The sequence below is a fragment of the Pomacea canaliculata genome, linkage group LG9, assembly GCF_003073045.1.
Source record: "Pomacea canaliculata isolate SZHN2017 linkage group LG9, ASM307304v1, whole genome shotgun sequence".
In the NCBI taxonomy this organism is placed as follows: domain Eukaryota; kingdom Metazoa; phylum Mollusca; class Gastropoda; order Architaenioglossa; family Ampullariidae; genus Pomacea; species Pomacea canaliculata.
Window position 1 is genome coordinate 6,378,382 of NC_037598.1, and position 22,452 is coordinate 6,400,833.

At 38.7% G+C, this 22,452-nt stretch overlaps 2 protein-coding genes, 1 long non-coding RNA gene and 1 other non-coding gene across 8 annotated transcripts in view; 3 read left to right on the top strand and 1 right to left on the bottom strand.

Annotated features, from left to right (window-relative positions):
* Positions 1-1,457: 1,457 nt before the first annotated feature.
* On the top strand, positions 1,458-7,129 carry LOC112572163 (protein RD3-like). Of its 4 annotated transcripts, none has more exons than XM_025251729.1 (4): positions 1,458-1,850; positions 2,374-2,661; positions 3,197-3,304; positions 3,790-7,129. In XM_025251729.1, exons 2-4 carry the CDS (start codon positions 2,380-2,382, stop codon positions 4,036-4,038), a joined length of 639 nt encoding a protein of 212 aa, XP_025107514.1. In that variant the 5' UTR covers positions 1,458-1,850; positions 2,374-2,379; the 3' UTR covers positions 4,039-7,129. The 4 variants fall into 4 exon arrangements, with proteins under 4 accessions (XP_025107514.1, XP_025107513.1, XP_025107515.1 ...); XM_025251728.1 differs by having other exon boundaries at positions 1,460-1,850; positions 2,371-2,661; XM_025251730.1 differs by lacking the exon at positions 1,458-1,850 and adding an exon at positions 1,857-2,007 and having other exon boundaries at positions 2,371-2,661.
* A 3,698-nt stretch (positions 7,130-10,827) lies between these two features.
* LOC112572167 lies at positions 10,828-12,295 on the bottom strand. Its single transcript, XR_003100955.1, has 3 exons — positions 12,175-12,295; positions 11,349-11,555; positions 10,828-10,965 (listed from the first exon to the last, which is right to left on the bottom strand). It is a non-coding gene; the product is annotated as an uncharacterized LOC112572167 (long non-coding RNA).
* The window catches only part of LOC112572162 (mucin-21-like), a 44,148-nt gene continuing 33,981 nt past the window's right edge, over positions 12,286-22,452 (top strand). Inside the window, exons 1-5 of one of the 2 annotated variants that reach the window (XR_003100954.1) lie at positions 12,286-12,443; positions 15,119-15,258; positions 15,593-17,611; positions 20,908-21,030; positions 21,719-21,885. The gene's annotated coding sequence lies outside the window, so the exon portion shown is untranslated. Of the gene's footprint in view, positions 12,444-15,118; positions 15,259-15,592; positions 17,612-20,907; positions 21,031-21,718; positions 21,886-22,452 lie in introns of those variants that run through there. The other variant, XM_025251725.1, reaches the window with a different exon arrangement.
* On the top strand, positions 13,401-13,584 carry LOC112573015. Its single transcript, XR_003101127.1, has one exon. It is a non-coding gene; the product is annotated as a U2 spliceosomal RNA (small nuclear RNA).

Sequence of the window (22,452 nt, forward strand, 5' to 3'; positions counted from 1 at the left end):
TTAACTGTAGGTTTCTTATGCAACTTGCAAGTATTATTACTGGGACGCTGGAATCCACACTAACAGAAAACAAAGGGAAATATCAATAATTTGAAACAAATCTGTCACTTGTGTCCTGTTTTCTCCATTTTTTTTTTAATCTGCTGCCTTTGGAATACCTGCTTATCCTTTGTTTCAGCCACTTACCAGTTAATTCTATCAGCCACCAGTTCTCATTAGGTATTTCTCATTGTCATTGCCAAAATACACCTCTACCTCTTCAGTCAGTAAGATTTTCAAATCATATAACAACCGCTTCCCTTCAAATCATAAGAAAAAGCTCTTAACTCCTTCAAAGCACAAAATTACTAGTTTCATGCAAATTGCATAACTTTTATTTTCTGTAAATTTTTAGACTTTTCCATGATATTTAAAAGAAATTTAGGTTTGTTGACTATTCTGGAGACTGGAAGTTCTTTCTAAATTTTCCTGACTCATACAGACTCTGAATAAATAAAAGAGAACATGCCATACCCGTGCCTCGATGTATTCCACTCTGCGTTCTAGTTGTGTTAGCTTTTCATTCAACTGCGCTAGCCGTGATCGGCATGATGTGTCTGTAAAGAAATTACCTTTACCAATAAGTATGATGGAAGGCAAAATTATTTTCCACCTTGTCAATAACATCTTTCGTCCTGACTTTTATCCAGGGAAATGAACTATCATGTTAGAATCACTTTAAGCCCACTGTGCATGAACTAAATACTTTTCTTGCTATTTATGCTTTGAACATTTCTATAGTACTAAATACTGTTTTAAATTGTTTTAATGATAAATGAAATATCAGCAACTTTAGTTTGGATTTTAACACTTGGCCATGCCTAAAACAGACATATTCTAATTCTAATCACTGTATGTATTAATTGCACTATTAGAATACTAGAATATTACACTTTTAGAATACATGGCTGCATCCATACCTGGTCTACAATAAAACAGAAACTACTGACAAAATTTAACTGAATTATGTCCAAATCCATCTCAAAACGGGGTAACTGCAAGCCTATCAAGCTTACAGCTTGTTTATTGACAAATAACCCGGTGTTGGGTTCCACGCTTTTTTGTTTTATCATGCTTAATTTTTTGCTGGTATCAAAAATGAAATTCATAGGATATAAGGTCTCTCTTTTTCTTGTTCTGCATCGCTCCAAACGCACCTACAATCGTACCAAATGCATCGGCATCGTGTGCCAAGTATCAGATGAATAATAAGCTTCAGAAACTTACCAAATGAATTTAAAAAGTCTGTTATTTTTTTTATGCTGCATGTGATCACTTCGACATACTCTCGATTTGCCCAGTCCTGTTGGATGGGCCTTTGATGTGGAGGTTGCTGTTGTTGTGTCGCCATTTTACTTCGTGTATCACTTCCTTTCTACCGATGTTTTCCCAGTTCTGATTGGATACCTTGACATCTGTTTTCCAATTGAATTGTTCCTTTTATTCTTCATAGGCCATGTATTTTTGTATAATGATTTAAAGCATCGCTTTAATTCGATCGGCGTGTTTGCTGATCTTACTAGATATTTTCACAATGCAAATAGCATTTTGGGAACGTATCTGTTACGTATTTACGTTTACGTAAATGTGTCGTACAGCATGTAAGAGCAAATTAAGATGTATGATGCACTGAATGCAGACGACAGCCATCGCTTTCACAGCACCAAGTGTTCTTGACTCCACCCATGACAGTGAAAGTCATCAGTGGCTTTAAGTTTGTATTCATCCTGGAAAAGAGAAAAAGGGTTAGGTGCTTGGTATCAACAATAATAAGAAGAGAGGAAAATTGATCTTTTATAGGAAAGCATCGTGTAAGTGTCATATCTTCTTATAGTGTCGCATCATGCTGAAAAGATAATTGTCTGATTGCGGTATATCTGCGTCATCGCTCAAACTTGAGAATCTGAGCAAAACGTATTGCAGAAGGATTTTATTGTGTTATGTCGAATTTCCTGTGTTATATATAATGTAAGTGCATAGAATATAGAAGTTATGGATATTATGTAGAATGTACATGCTTGAGCATATGTTGAGCATATTATTTTTGTTGTGTACATGCCTTTCAGTTTTTTCAACACAAATACATGCATCCACACCTCCTGTACAGAATCTTAATACAGTCTAGTCTCTTTACTCATACGAAAGTTTGTTTTTGTAGCACGTAAGTGCACACATGTGTGCCTGTCACTATGAGTGTACCTGTAGATGCATGTACTCATACATATGTGTGTGTTTTGATACTTAAAAGTGTTCTCTGTAAGAATTAACATAATTTGAATTTACTACTAAGTTGTGCAGATCATAATCTTCTATTATTTATTTGTTTTGAAGCAGTCACTAATGGCTGGACTTCGAGCTATACGGCGTTTGGGTGAAGGGCTTCTTCCAGGTGGAGAGCTTAGACGACTTCCTGGACGAAACGAACATGATAATGTAGTAGATGCTTTGCTGTCAGAACTGGACATGCATATCAAAGAGCTGGAACGATACTACAGAGAAAAAGAGCTTGAGGAGAGAAGACTTCGCACTGGAGCAGATTACAGTTGGCTTATCTCTTACACTCCCAAAAGTTATGAGATGCCTCAAATGGAGAGACTGGAATTAGAATCATTGTGTTATAAGGTGAGATGGGTACTGTCAGTCAATAATGTTGATGCCACAAGGTTTGAGGGCTGTAACATATTTGTTACAGATAGCAAATGTTTTCAAATGTATGCTGCATCATTGCTTAAGTATACTCTGTGTGTGTGTGTGTGTGAAAATGTGCCTATTTATACAATAAGAATAGAGGTAACAGGAAGAGGCAGATAAATGGGGAGGGAGGTTGTTTGAAATATCATAGAAGAAGATGAAAGGACAATCTGTTAAAAAATACACTGTGAAGATAAGCTATGAAGTAGTTTTAAATTATACATGCATGTGCATATTACTACAATTTTAAGACATCTGGTGAATTGAATGTGATATTTGATTTTAATAGATAATTATTGTGTTAAATTTATTTCATTAGAGATTACTATTCCTGCTTTTCTGTCCGGTGAAATGTTTTTAGGATTTTCAAGAGTAAAGATTATGGTGCTTAATCTATTGTCATTTGAATTACTTCCAGTGCAATGACTTGAGACAAGTTACTGCACATATGTTGTTAAATTCTCAGGTTACTCCAGAAGAGTGTGGAAAGATAATTTCTCAGTTCCGCTCTGCCATGACTGGAGAGCCAGCTATTGGTGAACTTGGACGCATAATGCGCTGCTGTATTCTTCAAGTTAGTATGTGCCTTTACTAAGCAGCAAATACTATGGAGCAAATGTTTTGTTTTAGTAACTCTTTGGAATGTATTTGACAACACAGTTAGTTTTTCAGCCTGTAATGTGTTTGTTTTGCGGAGTTGTTATTCTGTCTCCCAAGTCAATAGTGCATTCTTAATATAGTCTTCTTTTTATATCCCACTGATTTTATTCTTCATATGGTCGTTTCTATATCCCACTAATTTCATTTGTAACATAGTCTTGTTTTTATCTCCAATGGATTTCATTCTATTTCCTGACACTTCCCTGTTTTACTACCAGAATCACTTCCATTTCATTTTTGATCACTTCCCTCTCTCACTATTTCCTCCTCCTCTCCTCTCATTGTCTGAGTCACTTTCATTCTCTGGAAAGAAGGGGAAGAAACTCTGTGTTAGGTTGGTTGTGTGTGTGTGTGCGCAAGTATATAGACTGGAACTTTAATCTGATCCCTTAAATTTAGATTCTGGACCAGCGTCCTCCTGAAGAATCATTAACACAGTGGATGACTCGACAAGCTCATAGTCTCACCAGCTTCCGACTGAAGCCTCCAACTCGTGTTGGGCCCTCTGCTAAGAACATTGATGTTGAAATGCAGGCGGATGGTGATGAAGCAGGTCTGGCTCGTCGTCGTGAAGCACGATCGCACAGCATGCCAGACTTCTCAGCTCGTGATGGTGGCTTGAGTACTGGAAGTGCATATCCTATTTAGAACAGCCGTAGGTAAAGGTCATGAAAGGTATCAGCAATCAGCACTGAGATTAGGTTTGACTAATCTAAATGAAGCTGAATGACTGGAGTTCTGATGTGTCACAGCTACAGAGAATGTGTCACACCTGCAGAGAGTCTGTCATCCAGTTTCCTTTATCTGTTATGCTGTGTTCATCATACCAGCCAAACAAAGTTTTAATCTAAAGCTTCTTCCTGAAAACTGCAGAATCAGAGTATTGACAAAAAGTTCCTTTATGAAGAAAATAAAGGAAAGATATATGTATATGTACTTTGTTTTATTCATGTATGAATCTCATAAAAAGATTTTGTATTTGTCAAATAGTTCTTTAATAAGTGCAAAAATGACCGTAGACATTTTATTTCACAAATCATATATGAACTTCACAAACAAATGTGAAAGTTGGTGCCATGGGCTGGCTTTTGTTAGAAGGTAACATTTTGGGTCAGGGTAAAAGAACATCTTTTCTGACAGGCTTTACTGTCTATTTATCTTTCATTTTTCCTGAAGCCACATAATGGCTTGGTAATTATCTGAAGTGTGTGCTTGACAGAAATTATATTTGTTTGACACCAGTAACTATTCTGATATTTATATGTTTTTAATGTCAGAATCTTTTTTTGAAATAACAGCTCATTTATCTTCATTGCTGTACTTTCAGGTTTGATTATGTTTCATAGTTTTGCATTTGTTCAGGTTGTGAAATTAGCTGTATATTTGAGGCAATATTGAATATAATATTACGTGGTATTTGTTTTCTTTTAACAAGTGTTATTTTACACATCTTGGAATTCAGCTTGGATTTACAAATATGTTGACATTTCTTGGTTACTTATGTTCTCTGATCACCTACACCAAGAGTATTTAGCAGATGTGAAAGATGATTGAGTAACTTATGAGGCCTTTCTAAGTTTTATGTAATTTGATAATTTGTAAAGCTGGGTAATTTATTTTTTATTAGAAAGCTTTATGCCATTTGGTGATTCTGGATTGAATTTCTTTTTGCTTTTTCCTGTGGAATTCAGCTTCCAATCTCATCCATTGCACTTATTCTCTTTCATGCTTTTAATGCACATTTATCACAACTGCAAGATAGCAATATCTTTGTAAGGTTTTATCTGAAGAAAGAAGGCTAGATTATGTGCCAGTGATCTCTGTGTTGTGAGTATGTATATCATGAATGTTATTTTCAACATGCAGTAATACAGGAATGCGTTTTTAACTCATTCGATACAATTGAGCTGTAGCTATGAAGATGTTCTTATCTGCAGGTACAAAGTATATAGGAAGAATTAAGGTCAGAGATGGCTCCAGAAAATTGTGGTTTTAGATAATAACATATTTTAATACATTGATGTACAATACATATATGCATTTTTGTTGAAAAGTGAATGTTTCTTTTAATGTTACATTCATTTTTCACACCTGCCCTCACCAAATTTCTTGGACTGGAAGATTGGAGAATTGCTCATGCTTAGGCCTTAGTGTGTTTTGTTTTTTTTTGTTTTTTTTTTAAAAAAAGCTTATGATGTGGGTTCATTAACACAAAGGTTTATCATACATAGATTAGTTCATGTATTGAAAAGCTTTAAGATGATGCAATATATTGGCTCAGTTTTTTTTTTAACTGAAGTGCTTTTAAGTACTGTTCATTTGTATGGTTACAATCAAAGTAACCATAAATATTTTTTGTTCAGATTGGTCTGTGTGGCTTCATTGCTGAATTAACAATTGAACAAGAATATCTGTGCTAAACTCATTCCATATTTAAATGGCTTTATTTTTTGGTTTTTAAAATGAACAATATTTGCATTTTATTTAAGATTTTTTATTTTTAAGATGATTTTAAGATTTTATTTGCAAACTTTTTCAAGTTTTATTGTCATTCTGTACAAACTTTATACATTTTGGATGTACTTTATGCAGATATTATATTTGTAACCAATAAGGGCTAGGGTTAGGACATTATTCCTTTTGAAGTGTCTGAAGATGGGCATAATGTATAACATATATACATGCTTTTGGTTTATGCTCACTTCTTTTTCCATTTTACCAGTTTGTCTGATTAACTTAGAATGTGGTGCCATATTCAGAAGTTTAGCAATTCAAATAGATATAAAACTAGTTTAGATGTGCATGCATGAATGCATGTGCAAATACAAACACACATGCATATATATATATACGTGGAAACATGAATTTAAAATAATACCATCACCAATTTTTTTTAAATTAAATTAAAATTTTTAATGTTATTTTTAAAATGACCTTCAAAAGGAAACTGTATCAGGGTTGCCCAACCTACGGCCCATGAAGGTGTCTCATGCGGCCTGCGCATTTTAACTAGACGCAACATAAGTTCATTTTGAACATCATTATTCTGGCAAAACCGCCGTGTTCTGGGCTATGAGATTTTATATCATGTCCAGTGCTGCCCTCGGGCAAGAAAAGGTTGGGTACCACTGGTATAGATTTATCGAAAATATTGTTTAAAAATCACAGTTGCCAAAATTTGGAGTTGGAAGACTTCTGATGTGTAGCATTGTTACAGTATTGCCTTCCTACAGTTCATTAACCTGGTAATGGCACTAAGTCATCCCACTTAAAATAGATGCAGCTCTTAGTGGCACAGATGTGTTCTCCGCTTTTTTTCCCACAAACTTCTTCATAGGATGTACAAGAGGGGGCATTATTGAAATTGCAGCATGTGTTTTATTTATTGAAAAAGCAATGAAAGTGATGAAAGAGTAAAGTGAAGTACTTGCACTTTTGCTAGTCGAAACAATCACATTGATTGATATTTGTGCCAAATGCAACAGTTACAGGGCCTTACATGATTTTAAGAAATATCAGGAATTACTGAACTAAAATGGGCCTTTTGAAGATATGTTTAAGGTGCATAAATGGTTTCACAATAAATTGTTGTGCATATTATTCTTGGGTTTACACTGTATGCATTTAAAAAAGTACATAAGATGTGAACATATGGAAATATGAAAATTTTTAAGAAAGTAGTTTTCAAAGGAAAATGCATCAAATGTCTTGGGACAATAAATAAACTGCAGAATGTCAATATGCGTGTGAGTGTGTGTATGTACGCATGCTTGTAGAAAGAGCCAAATTATGACAGTTAAAAGAAAGACAGCTTAACACCTTCTGGCATAAAGAATTGTAATTTTATTTTGATTTTGGTGGAATTCTCTATGCAGGGGCTTATTTTCGCTGCTGGCGATGAGGACAACTTGGAAAATCTCTTGAAATCAGATTTTTAATGGAGATGATTAGGCCATACCTTGATCAGCACCTTCACTCCTATGATCAGTATTATAATTACCATGCTGTGGATCAAAAGTATAGTTGGCAGTGACTTCCAGGCAGCTGTGAGTTTTTCTTAGTGAACCTTGCATGTTCTTATCAGTGTGGGTTAGGGTTAGGGTTAGGTAAATTCCAGTAGTTTGACCTGGGTTTCCTTTGAAGGTTCGTAGCAATAAAATTCTTTATGAGTTAGAGTTAGATTTATCGCAGTGTTGCCAATGATATGGTGGGTTTATTTGACAGAGGATTAAAGGGCTGGATCCAAACTTTGGAACTTGCTGACATTCTCAATTACAACCACTCAGCCTTTTCCAAGTTTGAGGTGCGCGTTAAAGATTTTCTTGTTTGAGAAATCCTTCTTGCCTAACTATATTCTTACTGCAGTGATGTCGCATGGGTTATTGAATATTGAGATAAGTGTGTTTTATTAAGATAGTGCTATTATTGTACACCCCTCGCTTTGACATTTGTCTTCCATATGCATGGACTAGTGAAGCACGGAGAGCCAGGCCATAAGCTGGAAACAGTTCTATACAAAGATTATTGTTACCTGAACCATTGTACTGGCAACAATGTACTGGAATGCCTCCCCCGTCCCCTCCCACTGTCCAGCACATGTCTTATCTGCATGCTGATTTACTCAGACCTCAATACTGAGGTGATTGACGACCTGATAACAGACGGGAGGGAGATTTTAGCGTCTAAACAGAAAACGCGTGTGTTCTAAAAATAAATTTGTTTAGGGGGACTCTGTACTTTCTGTTTCTCATTACTGCTTTATTATCTTTCCTGGAATTTCCGGGCAACACATTATGATTCTCTCTCCTCTGTGCGAGACAGAGTTGTGCTATACATCCACAAAGGTAAGCCCAACTGGGATTTGCTTCTTTATTAAAATTGTGTAAATTTCTTGACAAAAAGAGACCTGCATCACCTCACGTACCCAAGATTTCCATTCTTCCGTTCTTAAAGTTATGTGGAGAGGAAATCAAGCTGAGTTCACAATGTTTACTTCTATTAAGCATTGTTGTCATCAGAGCAGAGATGTAATGTTGGTGTCGCACTTATATTAGCATTGCACATGGTTCGCACGAGCACGTATCCAAACAGACGAGCAGACACTCAAAGCAGATAAAGGGGCAGGGTTGGGGGTTACAGGAACACTGCGGTTGTCGCGGTGTGGGAGGAGGCCAGTGAATATCCACACTACCCGCTATCTCCGTCATGGCCATAGTTATGAAGCGAGGGTAAGTCGTTGCCCTGTTTATAGAGCGGTGTTCAGACCGCCGGTTCAAAGGCTCGCATGAGCACGTGACCAGAAAAAGTCCCTCGATCTTCCCTCTCAACACTCTAATACCTGTATAAAACAAAAGTCCCTCGAAGGAGAGGTTCGGTTCGACTTCAACATGCCGCAGCCTTCTATACCTTCATACACGTTTTCCGCAGCCTATAGGTTCAGTGAACTACTTACAGTTCACTGCCCCTGACGTCATGTGTGTGTCGCATCAAATAACTGATCAATGTAGGTGTCCTTCGTTGGGCGCCAGCTGCATGGTTTTGCACATGTGTTCCTGGTCCCAGGTGGCACAGTTATGGAATATTAAGCGGAGAGAAAATAAACAGGGTAGAGAGAGGAGGAGTGTTGCATGTATACTAGCTGTCATCGACGCTCACCTGCACGCCTAACATTCACACTGTCGCACAGAAATAAGCGCGTGCTTTTAGTTCTAAATAAAGACAACTATATTTAATTAAGTTTTTAATTATAACGAGACATAGCAATCGCGCTGCATAAGAAGACGAGATAAAAGTAAAAGAAACACTATCTCAACTCGGTTACACCCAAGGATTACTCCCTGTAATTAAGTAAAACTTTTAAGTATGCATATTTTGTTTCTATTCAATAGTCGCTGTATTGCCCAATCTCGAACTCGCCGAAGCTCGTTCGTGAATCCTTCCTGGTTCTCATCTTCTCCAGGTTTAGTTGCTCCTAGGGAGTTACTCCTATGGTCATTTACTACGCCTATTAATAAGTTGTAAAAGGAATTAATTAGAGGAATCTACATGAAATACACAAATTCAAATAAATTGTACAAAATGCAGAGATGCAAAATCTTGTAGTTAACCCACCTTGTTTAGAAGATGCAGCCCCTACTCCCCCACACGCAGTCGTGGCACTTGCCGTGTCTCTCCTGGGAAAAGAAACACTGGCCGGTGACGGTTAATTATATTATCTCTCTATCCCCTTTATAGAATCTTCCAAACTATTTGATTACTTATTAAAAAGGTGTGGCTTGGCCTGCTTGCGCTGGGTTGACTCATTCACTCTACTTGCATTTCATGTCATGTGTCTGTGACATAATCATGATTTGTTTTTTGTTTTTTTGTCACAGGTGTAGCTATTTCTTGTGATTATCTTGATGTTAGGTGAGATGGCGGACGCCCAACATAATGATGGTAAATATAAACATTATCAAAACGCATATTTATATCTAATTTTCTCTCGCTGCTTGCTAAAATTCTATAATTACAAAAGTTTAATAAAAAAAAGTCGTGGACAACAGATAATGCCCATCACTACTAATAACACTTTTGATGAGCAGCATCCAGTTATAATCCCTCATTTGTCCTTGATAATAATAACAATTATAATAATTAATAATAACAGACTCAGCTATATCTTCAATGAAATTAACTATAAAATCAGATATGAAAGTTTGGTAAACGAAACAATGGATGTAGTTAAAACTCTGGAGGTGAAAGCTGTCTGCATTCAACAAAAAAAAAAAAAATGCACTTTGAACTTCTATGGAAGCTTGGACAGAGAGAGCGTTTCTGAAATGTCTTTATTTTCTCCAGCAGAACTGACTAGATTTGTGAGGAATTTTGTGATTCCGGTGGGAGCAGGACTGTTGCCTGTTGTTGTCTTGTACTCGGTGCTGTCAGCTCTCGGTTTTGGAGAAAAAGGAATAGTTGCAAAGTCTACGGCTTCAACCTTAATGGCACTTTCTGCTAAAACTGGGTATGATCCTATCAGATTAAAAGACATAATAAATGCAGGAAGCGTTGTTTTTTGAAATACAGGTCCTTGGGTGGGCTGTAGACCTGCACATAGTTTGCGATAAATATGAAAATAACGGTTGTCGACAGGCAAAAGGGGATTATAAATTGTCTTGTGCTCTAGCTTTATACAAACAACAAAAACCTGATATAAACATACAGATAATGATTTATGTAGAAGACAAGTACATATAAGTGTTTATAAATCTAAGAATTTGACATATCTGAGCTGCTGTAGATGCAACTCCCATTCCTGCTGACACAGATAGGTGTGACACTTGCAAATTAACTACACGGGGAGTTTGCGTTTAGAGTAAAAGAGGTTTCTGAAAAAAATTATCTTTCCCCAACATGAAATATAATTTGACATTTTCCACATATTACAGTGCTCTTCTGTTGACAGAGTCGGCGGATGGGTCATCGCCAAGCTCCAGTCCATTGGAACCGCAGGCCTGTCATGGCCGACGCTCTCCATCATGATGATATCGAGTGGTCTAATTGCCAGACGCATCATGAGAGTGTATTATCCTTAAACTGCAAAATTTTCAGTGAGATAAAAAATATAATTACATATATATATATATGTCATGTGCATAAAAATGTGGACAACACAATTTCATCCTCTTGCACCATACCTGCAAACAGAAAAGACTAATAAATAAATAAAGAGAATGCTATTAAAATATCTTGTCTTCTACATCTTATAACAAAGAAGAGTGCGTGGGTCGACTAGTCAGGGTTATCTCACAAAATGTCTCGTCAGGTGAAGAATCTCGGTGTCCTCACCACCGCACATTTTGCCATATTTAGGTCAGCCCAACCTTGTCAACAGTCACTTGCCTGTTGTGTGTAATGTTTGACAGATATGGATTCGGTGTTATCGGCGAACATCTAAGGATAAATAAAAGCCTTCATACCTGATAAAAAATGTGGTAATTTGGTGAACTGTGGGTTTGGCACATTGAAAATTGACGGCACAGCACACCAAATGTGCCTGTTCTTGGTAGCCACATTCACGAACTGTGAGTCCTCAAAATTATCAATGCACAGGCAGTAGCCAGACTGAATGCCTATATTTTTCCTCGGTGTCTTCTCACCGGGTCCTTTGCAACCACTGCTTGTATCTGTCAAAAACAACAACAACAACAACAACAACAACAACAACAACAACAACAGCAAACAAAGAAACAAACAAACAAAAAACAAACAAAAACAACAGAAACAAAAAAATCAATCGACATCACTAATGCAGGCTGCACGTGCACTCGATCTCTTCGTTCGTTCGTTTAAGTACCAAAACAAATGTAATCAACAGATTAGTAACTTCACATAAACGACAAAATAATTTCCCATCTATCATAAAATTTATCAACCTACCAACATTATCAAATCTATGATCACTTTTTGGCAACGATCGAATGCTATGTATACAACCGTGATAGTTAAGTGTAACAGACGACATTGTTCAGCATCGATAATCTTCAGCATGCAATATTAATGTCTATAAAGAGAAGATCGGGAAAATAATCATGTGCTAGCATTGCTTCATCCGGTGGAAATATGAAAAACGATTTTCCAGGGCATTTGTAGCGGGAATTATAGTGCAATTAATGGAGCTACATGAGTCGATCTCCACCAGCTCCAAACTTCCCTTCAGTCGCCATCATGGAGTCATTAGGTAGCGATCGCTTCGCTATCACAACGAGCTAACTATAGTCCGAGCTGTCACCACGATATATATACCTATATACGTCCGTGCTGTAAGCGCAGAAAATCCTCGTATGACCTATCTTGTAGTATCTCCTATTTTTAAGGCGAAACTTCTTGCAGATTCGGTTTTCCTTTCGTTTATCGCCGCGCATGCGCAGTTAGCATCAGAGCGGCATTTCGGGGAAATATCTGTTCGCTCGACATTTTGAGCGCAGCTGTGTCTGCTGCACGATTCGGAGTGACTTCTAAACCAAAGCTAACTCTAAGTCGGTGTGGAGTGTGCCAATATGATTCCAGGAAGGGTGAGGATTGCATGAATTTAACACATTTCGTTTGTCTCCCTCCTTCAGCGTGTGTGTGAGAGAGAACACTATTTGAACCAAGGATGTGTATAGAGATGATAGTTCGTGTGCGAGCTGTACATATTACCAGTGATGCCCAACCTTTTTCGGCCTGCGGGTCATACACATTTCCGACATGCGTGTCACGGGCCGCTTCACCGCAAAAATGCAAAGAGAGAAAAAAAATAGAGCAGATACCATTTTTATTAGAAACAAGTTGTACTTACCATTAATTATGCAGTAATTAGTGGGATATTTGAAGTTGCTTATCCGAAGCCAACTTCTGAATGTCAGGCTGCATCGTAGAGACACCAAGTCGGAGCACTGAATCGAAATGTTCGTCCATCGAAAAAAAGATTGAGAGACGCCCCTACGTAGGGATAAATACTTCTTCTTCCCTTTTTTTCGTTTTTTTCGTTTTTTTTTTTTTCATTATTATTACTAACATGCCGATTTCCTGCACTGTGGGCAGAAGTTTCGCGGGCCGGATATGGCCCGCGGGCCGTAGGTTGGGCATCCCTGATCTATACTATCTCTTTTATATCGTGTATAATATATGTATATATTATTGCTAGTACGAGCACCATCTTGAATTGGGTTGAGGGATAAATAAAGTTGTATTTTATTATTGTGTAAATGTTTGTTATAATAATAAGTACTTAAAACGCGCAGCATCACGACCAAGATCGATTGCACCACGGATGTGTATAGGTAGACCCCAGATAGTATTTAAACATTTATAAACGTTTCAAAAACGATAGCATGGTTATAATAACGTAAAGTTTTAGATGAAACATTTTTCAATTATTTTGAAGTGGTATGTAGGTAGGAGTGGTGGTGGGATGGGATAGAGGGTAAGGCAAGGAGAGCTTGTTTGCATTAAACGCCATGCTATGTACATTGCCACTTGTCGAGTGTCTCGCTTCTCGGCCTTTTGGCTGAGATCCAAGTATATATTTGTTCCAATTACCTTAACATCTGATATGTCCTACTTCGAAATTGAACTTATCTTTTACCTATGAGAACAAAGTGTTAGGGGCTTGCTTTATCACTGTCACGGGTTGGCCTGGTATTGCATCACACCAGGATCGTTCTTGTGGAGCAATCATATTCAATGTTAAATTTTAAAAAAAACCCTCAACTTTAACCGTGTCCAACCGGTTGTGTCTATGTATAGGTTCGTGGTCTGTACGAGAAAAAGCTTATTTTTGCAAGACGTTTAAATAACATTTAAAAACATTTGTTAAATGTTTTGATAAAGTTCATATGCAAACGTTACATAAACATTACTTCAATGGTCATGATAAACATTTCATAAACACTTGCTACAAACATTATTCAAACATTTCCTAAGAACATTTTGTAATGTCTGCCGAGACCAACGCTCGTTCAACTTGATGTGGGTCATCCTTAGTCTAATGTCAAAAATACAATCTTGGATGCTCTGGATAGCAGCTTGTGCCTAAGAAGGAGAACAGGTGGAATCAGATGTTGAGTGAGATTTAATTAGAGTACCAAGTGGCTTAGTGTACATGATAAAGAGGTTAGGACCAAGTACGGAACCTTGGAGGACTCCTTAGGGCAATAGAGACTGGTGGAGACACGCAGCCATTCAATACAACTGTCTGAGAGATATGAGTAAAACCAGTTGAGTGGGGAGCCCGAGATGCCGTAGAGTATTGAGTCTATAAATGAGAGTAATGTGGTCTTTAGTATCAAAGGCAGCAGACAGGTCTAACATGGTGAGAAATGACATGTCACCTCTATCCAGAGCAGACAAAATGCCATTTGTCAGTTTAAGCAGTGCAGTCTCAGGGCGCTGACTGTAATGGAGAAATAAAATGTTTAGAGCTAAGATGGGATAAAACTTGCTTGAGAACTACTTTCTCGAGGATTTTGGAAAGAAATAATAATAATAAAAAATGCAAAATTTGTAAAGCGCATACTCACACTCCTAAGGAGCATGCTCTTAGCGCCTAAGAACAAGAAGGAGACGTGGACAAGTTGTGTGCTTTGACTGGAGTATGATGGTCCTAAGCTCACTCTCCGAGATTGGCTAGAAGGAAGCAAAGGAGCACTTTGGCCTTGCCAGATCGTCAATGTGGTTAGCAAGAGCTGTCGGATTAATGTTTATTGAAAATTTGACAAAATTTCTGGATTCCAGACTTTGTGAGGTGGAAGATTTAAGAGTGAAGAAAAGTGAAGATAGTATACTGACGGAAGTTTAAAGGTGCTCTCAGTTTCAGTTTACCTCCCAATCGCGCTACTATAGTTTCTAGACGCCATATTTGATTGCGGTGCTCTTGCAAGCAAAGCGAACAAAAATTTATGTCGAACTGAACTGAACAACTCTAGTACAAATTTAGTAATAAAATATGAGACTGTTGTAAATAATGAAATTAGTTAATCGTATCTCTTGCCTGCTAATTTTACTTATTTACCGCGATCAAGTGTAAGATTATGCATGCAATTGAAGGTGTGGAAATGACGATTTTGAAAAGCTGTTGACTATTTTTTGCATGGTGTGCCAGCCCGTGTACTAGTCGGGGCGAATGTAAGAGTTGGCGCTTTATACTGCTTCTTGTGCTGGAAAGACTTGTGTCTGCATCCTTAATAATATCAACTCGTGTTTGCAGGAAATCTTGATTCCCGCAGCAGCAGCAGTGGGGACTGTTGTAGTTGCACCGCTGGCGGCGTCAGCTGTAGGCTTTGGAACTGTCGGCATCGCCGCTGGCTCTCTGGCTGCCAAATCGATGTCACTAGCCGCGACATACGGGTAGGTGACAGGGTCACGTGGGTCAGGGCAGACTAAAGATATAGATCAGCTGCTGGATTAAACGTGTGTCCTTGTACTGATGGGTGCACGGTGGCTTGAGCAAGTTCTTTTACAGCGCTCGCAAAGGGTCCATCCTGTAAGTTTGAGATCATAGCTCGCAACAAACTGGGCGCCTGGTCCCCCATGTGAAACACCCGTATGTAGCAGTGGAAAAGTTTGAGTGTGAGTGCAATGGCGTTCGTGTGGCTCCCCCATTGTTTTCATTATTGGCTGATTTACCCTCTTTTAAGAGATTCCATTTTGCTGAGACTGCCTGATTGCACGACTGTCACAGGTATGGCATGACCGTTGTCTCAGCTCTTCAGTCGGTGGGAGCAGTAGGACTTTCCACTACACAGGTGTTGGCTGTAGGAGGCACTGTGGCCGCCGGGGTGCGTAAGCTACTCACGTGGCGCTGAGCGAAAAAGAGAAAGCAGGAGAAGACAAGGCAGCGAAAGAGGATCCGATTTTGATGACATGTCAGCTCTTTCTTTCTAGATTATCATCCTACAATAAATTGTAGAAACAACACTAATATTAAAAAAACAAACTGTCTACTTTCGTCAAACTACGTCGCAGGCATACTTTCTGTGTCTTGTTAGATGATCATGTGTCTTGCCAGATAACTTTCTTTATCTTGCTTTTTTTTTTGTCTTATTTATTTCGTCTAGTAAAAATGCAAACATTGTAAAGCATATAAATCTTCATTTTTTAAAGATTCAGCATAAACATTATGTTTGAAATCTTCCCTCTCGTCAAAAATACCCTTCCCCCCGACTTTCTGTTACTTGTCTCATCAAGAGTGCATATAGTATGAAGATTGTAGAAGATGCGTAGGCTGTTTATTCATTGCCTTTGTTATCGTTTTCCCTGATGATTTACAACATTTACAGGGTGTACATTCATACCCTTTGTAATTTTTACTGTCTTCGTCGTTTCTCGATGTTGTAGATGATGCCTCTAACATAACGCTGACCTTGTGTTGTCGATGATAAATAAAAACACCTTCTTCTGCGATTTGTCTTATTTTTATGGTTGAAAATATGGACAGACCAATCAACTGTAGTTAATCCAAGAAGTGTACTGTAACAATTACAGCATAAACTATACAATACAACTTTATTAATCCACAGTCTTTGACCTTCTTGCCCCATATACAACTGAACCAGCCTCGTTTCGTATGCATTTCAACTCTGTAGTTACAGAATTCATTCTATAAGTATACGATTGTATAGCTAGAATGCATTGTGTAGCTGCAGGATGGAATTGTATCTATAAATGAATTGGATAGCAGATTCTGAGTATTATATAAATGAATTTGTTTTGTTTTGTTATTACCGAGTTTTTCTCTCTATAGCTATAGAATGAATTCAGTTACAGAATGCTTGTTATTACATAATGAATTGTATAGCTATAGAATACATTCTATATTTACCTGGTGCAAGGCAGAGCAACAGGGCCGAGGTCCTGATGTCAGGTCGTTCTACTAATATATGTGTAAGATGATTTGTAATACTCAATTTTTCTTTTGTTATTAATAATTAATTTTATATGTTGTACAACTGTGTTGTCGGTTGTTGCGCACACGAGTGGGAGGAAAACCAGTAGTTGTGAGTGGTGTACAAGGTGCGAACGTGGGTGAGTGGAGGTGAGAGGGTGGAAGGAGGTGTGAAGCGGGCCAACAAAAGTGTCCCCCTCCCCCTCGGGCTAGATAGTCATCTCTTCTCCTTGTAGTTTCGTCACAAATTGTATAGATATAGAATGTGTTAGTACATATATAATGAATTGTATAGCTAAAGAATGAATTATATAAGAATAAAATGCATTCTATAGGTAGAGGGCGAAAATTAGATAAAATTACCAATGCGTCCCATACGTGGGTGGGTGGATAGAGACGAATAGGCTGAAAACCAAGCAAAGATAAAGTACAAAGCTCAGACTACAATGTACTTCGTATCTGAAGGCTTTCGTCACTATAGCAACGTCAGTTATCAGTGGATGGCTCCTCCCTACCATTGATCGTAACGGCCTCTTTTCCCACTGACAGCATGAGGCAGGCTCTCTGCTTTATCATTAAATCATTACAATGTATATATATGGAAAAATGAAGTCAATATTCGTGGAAGCTGTGTCGTTGTAGCGAGACCGACCCACCGACCTACAATCGACGACTAAGCGAGGTCTGCGCATGTGCTGAGGGTCACGTGACTTTTATCGCGAGTCGTTCACGAAGTTGAGCGCTAATCTCAAGAAAGACTCGGGTGTATAACTAAGGAGGTCAGTCTTCAGCACATCGTCAGCACATCATTGAAAGGTAAGTGTTACAGACACCGAGTTCTTTCTACTTTTGTAGCTATGGAAACGAACACCGCAACCCGCCCCATCATCTCTCTCTCTCCGAAGCCTGCAGTTAGCCTTGTGTTCAGTTCGCTGTCGACATCGCATTCATAAATGAAAATGAAATACATGTATAAATACTACTAATCGTGTCGTAAACGTACTGCGACATTTCGACAAAAGTTAATTTACGATCACAATGTAATGCAAGGGTGCGAGACAAGGCAAAACCGTTAAGTAGGTTAGAGTAGATCCTGTCGCAGCAGCGTCAACGTGGCGTTGTGGCTACACGCAGCGCCTTTCTATTGACGTGTGCTGCGCTCGAGACTGATGTGCATAAGCGAACTTAAATTTCTTACTTAAGTTGGCTGACTTAACCGCAACTTTACTCAGTTGAGTTTGCTGCTGGCGAGAATTGACGTGGTGTGCATGAGCGGATTCAACTGCTTAAATTGCTTAGTTCAGAAATGGGTCAAGACAGTGACCTCTTGTCCTTTTCGGAATTGCCGGGGATTCTCTCGCGTCACTGGCTATTTATAGACAAACAGCCAATCAACAATCGCTTTGTTCGTGTGTTACGCTTTTGTGTTTGCTCGTGTTCAGTCTTTTCAACCACGATACTATCTTTTGATATTGAGGTATTTGCCTGAAAAATGGAAACAATTACCAAAAACAAAGACCGTATGTTAAAGACTGTATAAAATTAAACTAGGATAGCAAGCTTGCTGAAATAAGAATGTTGTACAAAATATGGTTAAAGAGACAGTTAACTCCATTAGGGAGAGTAGCAATACTTAAGTCCTTAATTTTATCAAAATTAGTACACCTTTGGTTACTACTACCTAACCCTCCAGACTTTGTTATAAATGACATACAGAAATCTATCTTTAGGTTTGTTTGGAATGGAAAAAATGATAAAATTAATAGAAAAATATCCATTAAAAATATCCAGGCTGGAGGCATGGGCATACCTGATGTTAAAACTTATATGAATGCGTGAAAATTATCATGGCTGCGGAAAATAAAGAAAGGCAACCACAGCTGGAAAAAAATCTTCTGTCTACACATAAAATAATAGGTTATTTGGACAAACTGGGCCCTGCAGTTTGCTACTATATTAATGCAAATAGCTTCTGGACGGATGTACTAAAAGCATACAGGATATTTGGAGAGAATATAGTGTGTGATAAACATGAAATTTTGTCAGAACCTATCTTTTGTAACGATAGAATAACAATTGAGAATGTTGAAAGCTATCGGTATTTGTGTATGCTACAACTAAAAGACAAACCACTACAACCTATGCTGTTACTAGCGTCAGGTTTCATAGGGTAGGGCATGATGAGATGGAGGAAAGATTTGTGTAGATTGTCAGATATGTTTGTTGATCTATTTATGTAAATTGATGTGTGCGGTAGTTTTTTGTTATGTTTTGTATATGTATTGTTTAATATAAAAAGAGAGAGAGAGAGAGAAGTGCAAAAAAAAAAAAAAACAAAAAAAAAACCGTACGGCCAACTGGAGGGATTGTGATTCGGCTTCGCATGAGCTTGGTGGAAGGCACAAAGAAGGGCTTTTGCGACACTTTCCAATACGTGGACCGCGAAGAAAAAAATCAGCTGTGCAAAGACATAGCAGTTGCCATCAGTGCTCGTGGAGAGCAAAAACGGGAATGGGCCCAAATTTTTTTTAAAATTGTCAAATTTAAAAGCCAGGGAGGTCGATGTCCTCCTGTATTAAATCGCACAGGTACATGATATCGACTCGCCGAAAGCGAAATCGAGCGTAGAGTTCAACGTCGTCATACAGGTCACATTGTTTGTGTTTTATGCCGTGCCAGCAACTAGGACTATATCACGGATCATATAGGTCAAAAGGATTGTGTCTGTCACGAAACACACGTTCCCTCCTCAAATGTCTTCTTATCGTCATTCTAAAGCACAGTCGTCTCGCTGCCATCTTCTGTCACTCTTCACACGAAGAAATCAGAAATGTGCTAACTTAAGTCGCCCGACTCAGCTAAGTAAGGGTTTATACCTGGGGGAGGGCAGTCTTAAAGTTGAGTAAGAAATTTTGTACTTAGCGGACTTGAGTTGTCTTGTGCACATCGAGTTACTGTACTTAAAGTTAAGTCAGCCAACTTAAGCTTAAGTTCATGTTTAAGTTCGCTTGTGCACACCATTGTATTCAGGTGACGAATCGTCCGTTATCGCGAACACGGCGCATTCATGGCCTCTAACCGATGGCCCCTAACGGTGGTGTCCCCTGGCTAAAGAAGGCAGCGATTGTTTCGCTCAGAACAAGAGAGAGGCGTGTTTTGAGGAGAGAGAGAGAATTTGTCGCAATAGAATTAACTCTATTTATAAATTCAACGATGCTGAACTGTTGTATAAATTTAGATTGAGACGGCATCACATTTCCAACCTCACAGATGTTGTTGAAAACCAACTTTTTAAAAATTAACTCCTAGAACGAGGCCATTCACAAAACAGCTTCCTGTTTTGCCATGTTTCAGTCTAATTACTAGAACGAGGCTGGTGTGTACAAAGCTTCCGGTTAAGTCACATTCATGCTTTAGGCTCGCCGAGACTCGCAGCGGAGAACTTCGCAAGAGGCCGAGCGTTGGTCTCGGCATACAGTCAGCCATCCACCTGTACAATCCACCTGTACACGTCCGTGGTCTGACTCACACACCCACTCAGTCGCTACGCACATCCGCACGCTTTCGCTCTAGTAACAGCTGTCAGTCGCGTACACAAACCAACTGACAACACAGTTGCACAGATAATTCGAAGTACCATAATTATAACAGAGCGAATGCAAAGTGGTACACAAATAATACGGTTACATACATACATCTGTTGGAATCCTGTTGTTTATAGTCCTCAGTATAAACACGGACACAAAAATATGCTTGAGCTATTCAGTGAAAGAATATCAAAAGGTATTGAAATAATTCCTGATTGTCTACTAGGACACTATACACACATGCATGAACATCATATCATCTATTGGGTACAAACTTACGGTCATTTCTTCTTCAGTAGCAATGTTTTAAACTTATGTGATTGAGTTAAGGTTTTTTTTGAGCTACTGTAGCATTAAGTACAGTCTCCCATCATCCATGACAGATGAGTCGAGGAGAGTGAGTACAGATATCAAACGAGTATAATCACTTTATTAATGTCAAGAATTACTGACAAATAGGTATGTATAGGTGTTAGAGATTACTGAAGATTTACTTTTCTCATATCTGTGCTATAATGCTTACAGGAGGGAATCACCATGAAAAAGACCAACGTCCAAAGGAAGTCAGGTGACACTGATGCTGAGAAAGAACAGGCTGCAGCAAAAGTTCAGAAAGAAGACGCAGACAGAAGCCCGACGAAGCCTTGGGTAAGAAAAAAGCTGTCAGAAGCACATGTTTAGGACCCAAGAACATGAATGATTTTCGTGGTTTTCATTCTCATACAATTCTCTATTACCATGCTCATGCCGATTCTCAGACCACCTTCCATGCTCATATCACTTGCCGCGCTCATGTCGTGGTCGAAGTGAGGTTGCACCTAAAACGACAACGCCTTCCATAAACGGTTTCATATCCCAGAAAAGGTAAAGTTCATCTAGGTTTATAGTCTATCATTACAACTTCTAACGAATTTGCAAATGGCTACTGGGCGCTGTCTTCTGTGTTATGAAATAGATAAAACTGTATTCAATGTTCCTTTAAACGAAGGTGACATGCATACAGAACTAACACGTGGCTGAAATCTTGTGTAAAGCTACCATCAGGATGAAGATAACCAAAATACTTTTCCTAAAGGTCTTGTGTACATTATACACCAGTAATTCTAGTTTTAGTAATTATAATTAGGTTTCTACTTCGCCGTAGAAAGTGAAGAAAATCTCCTTTTCAATTCTATGCATCTCTAACGGTGCCAGCCGCGGGAGCTTACTCAGGCTGAAACGTATCGCACGGTCCACCGGCTTTGATGTGAACGATGTGAACTCAACGTAAACATGACGTAACATACCGTAAACATGATTTCAATATTAAATTTGTATCACCAACATTTGCTTACAGGTGTCGGGAACCATGACAAAGGTGACTGAGGTCGCATATCCGGTGGCAGTAGGAGTGGGGGCTAAGGTAGCGACTCAGGCGGTGATTGGTGCCCTTGGCTTTGGAACAACAGGCATCGCCGCTGGGTCTCTGGCTGCCAAAGCGATGTCACTAGCCGCGACATCCGGGTAGGTGACATGTTCACGTGGGTCAGGGCAGACTAAAAATATAGGTCAGTTGATGGATTAAACGGGTGTCCTTGTACTAGTCCTTCTTTCACATAAAAGAGAAGGGGATGAGAGTTACATTGTATGAAAGCTTAGTGCTTAGCTGATTCTTTAGGGTGAGCCATGCAGCTGGCATCTTGCTACCATGGATCTGAGCGAGTCGATAAGACTTCATTTTGGAAGTCTTAATACTGCGATATCAGCATTTTGAATACCCCACCACTGCATATTTGTACATTGACAGTGATGCGCGATTTTTGCTTTCTTGAACCACTTTAGTTATTGTCCTGCTTGGATTGTGACACTGATCAAGTAGATGTTATAATCCATGCCGGCGTATATGACATTGCAAGTGGTAAGATTGGTGCGCGGTGGCTTCAGCAAGTTTTTTTTACAGCGCCCGCAAAGGGTCCATCCTGTAAGTTTGAGATCATAGCTCGCAACAAGCTGTGCACCTGGTACCCCATCTGAAACACCAGTATGTACCAGTGGAAAAGTTTGAGTGTGAGTGCTAGGGCGTTCGTGTGG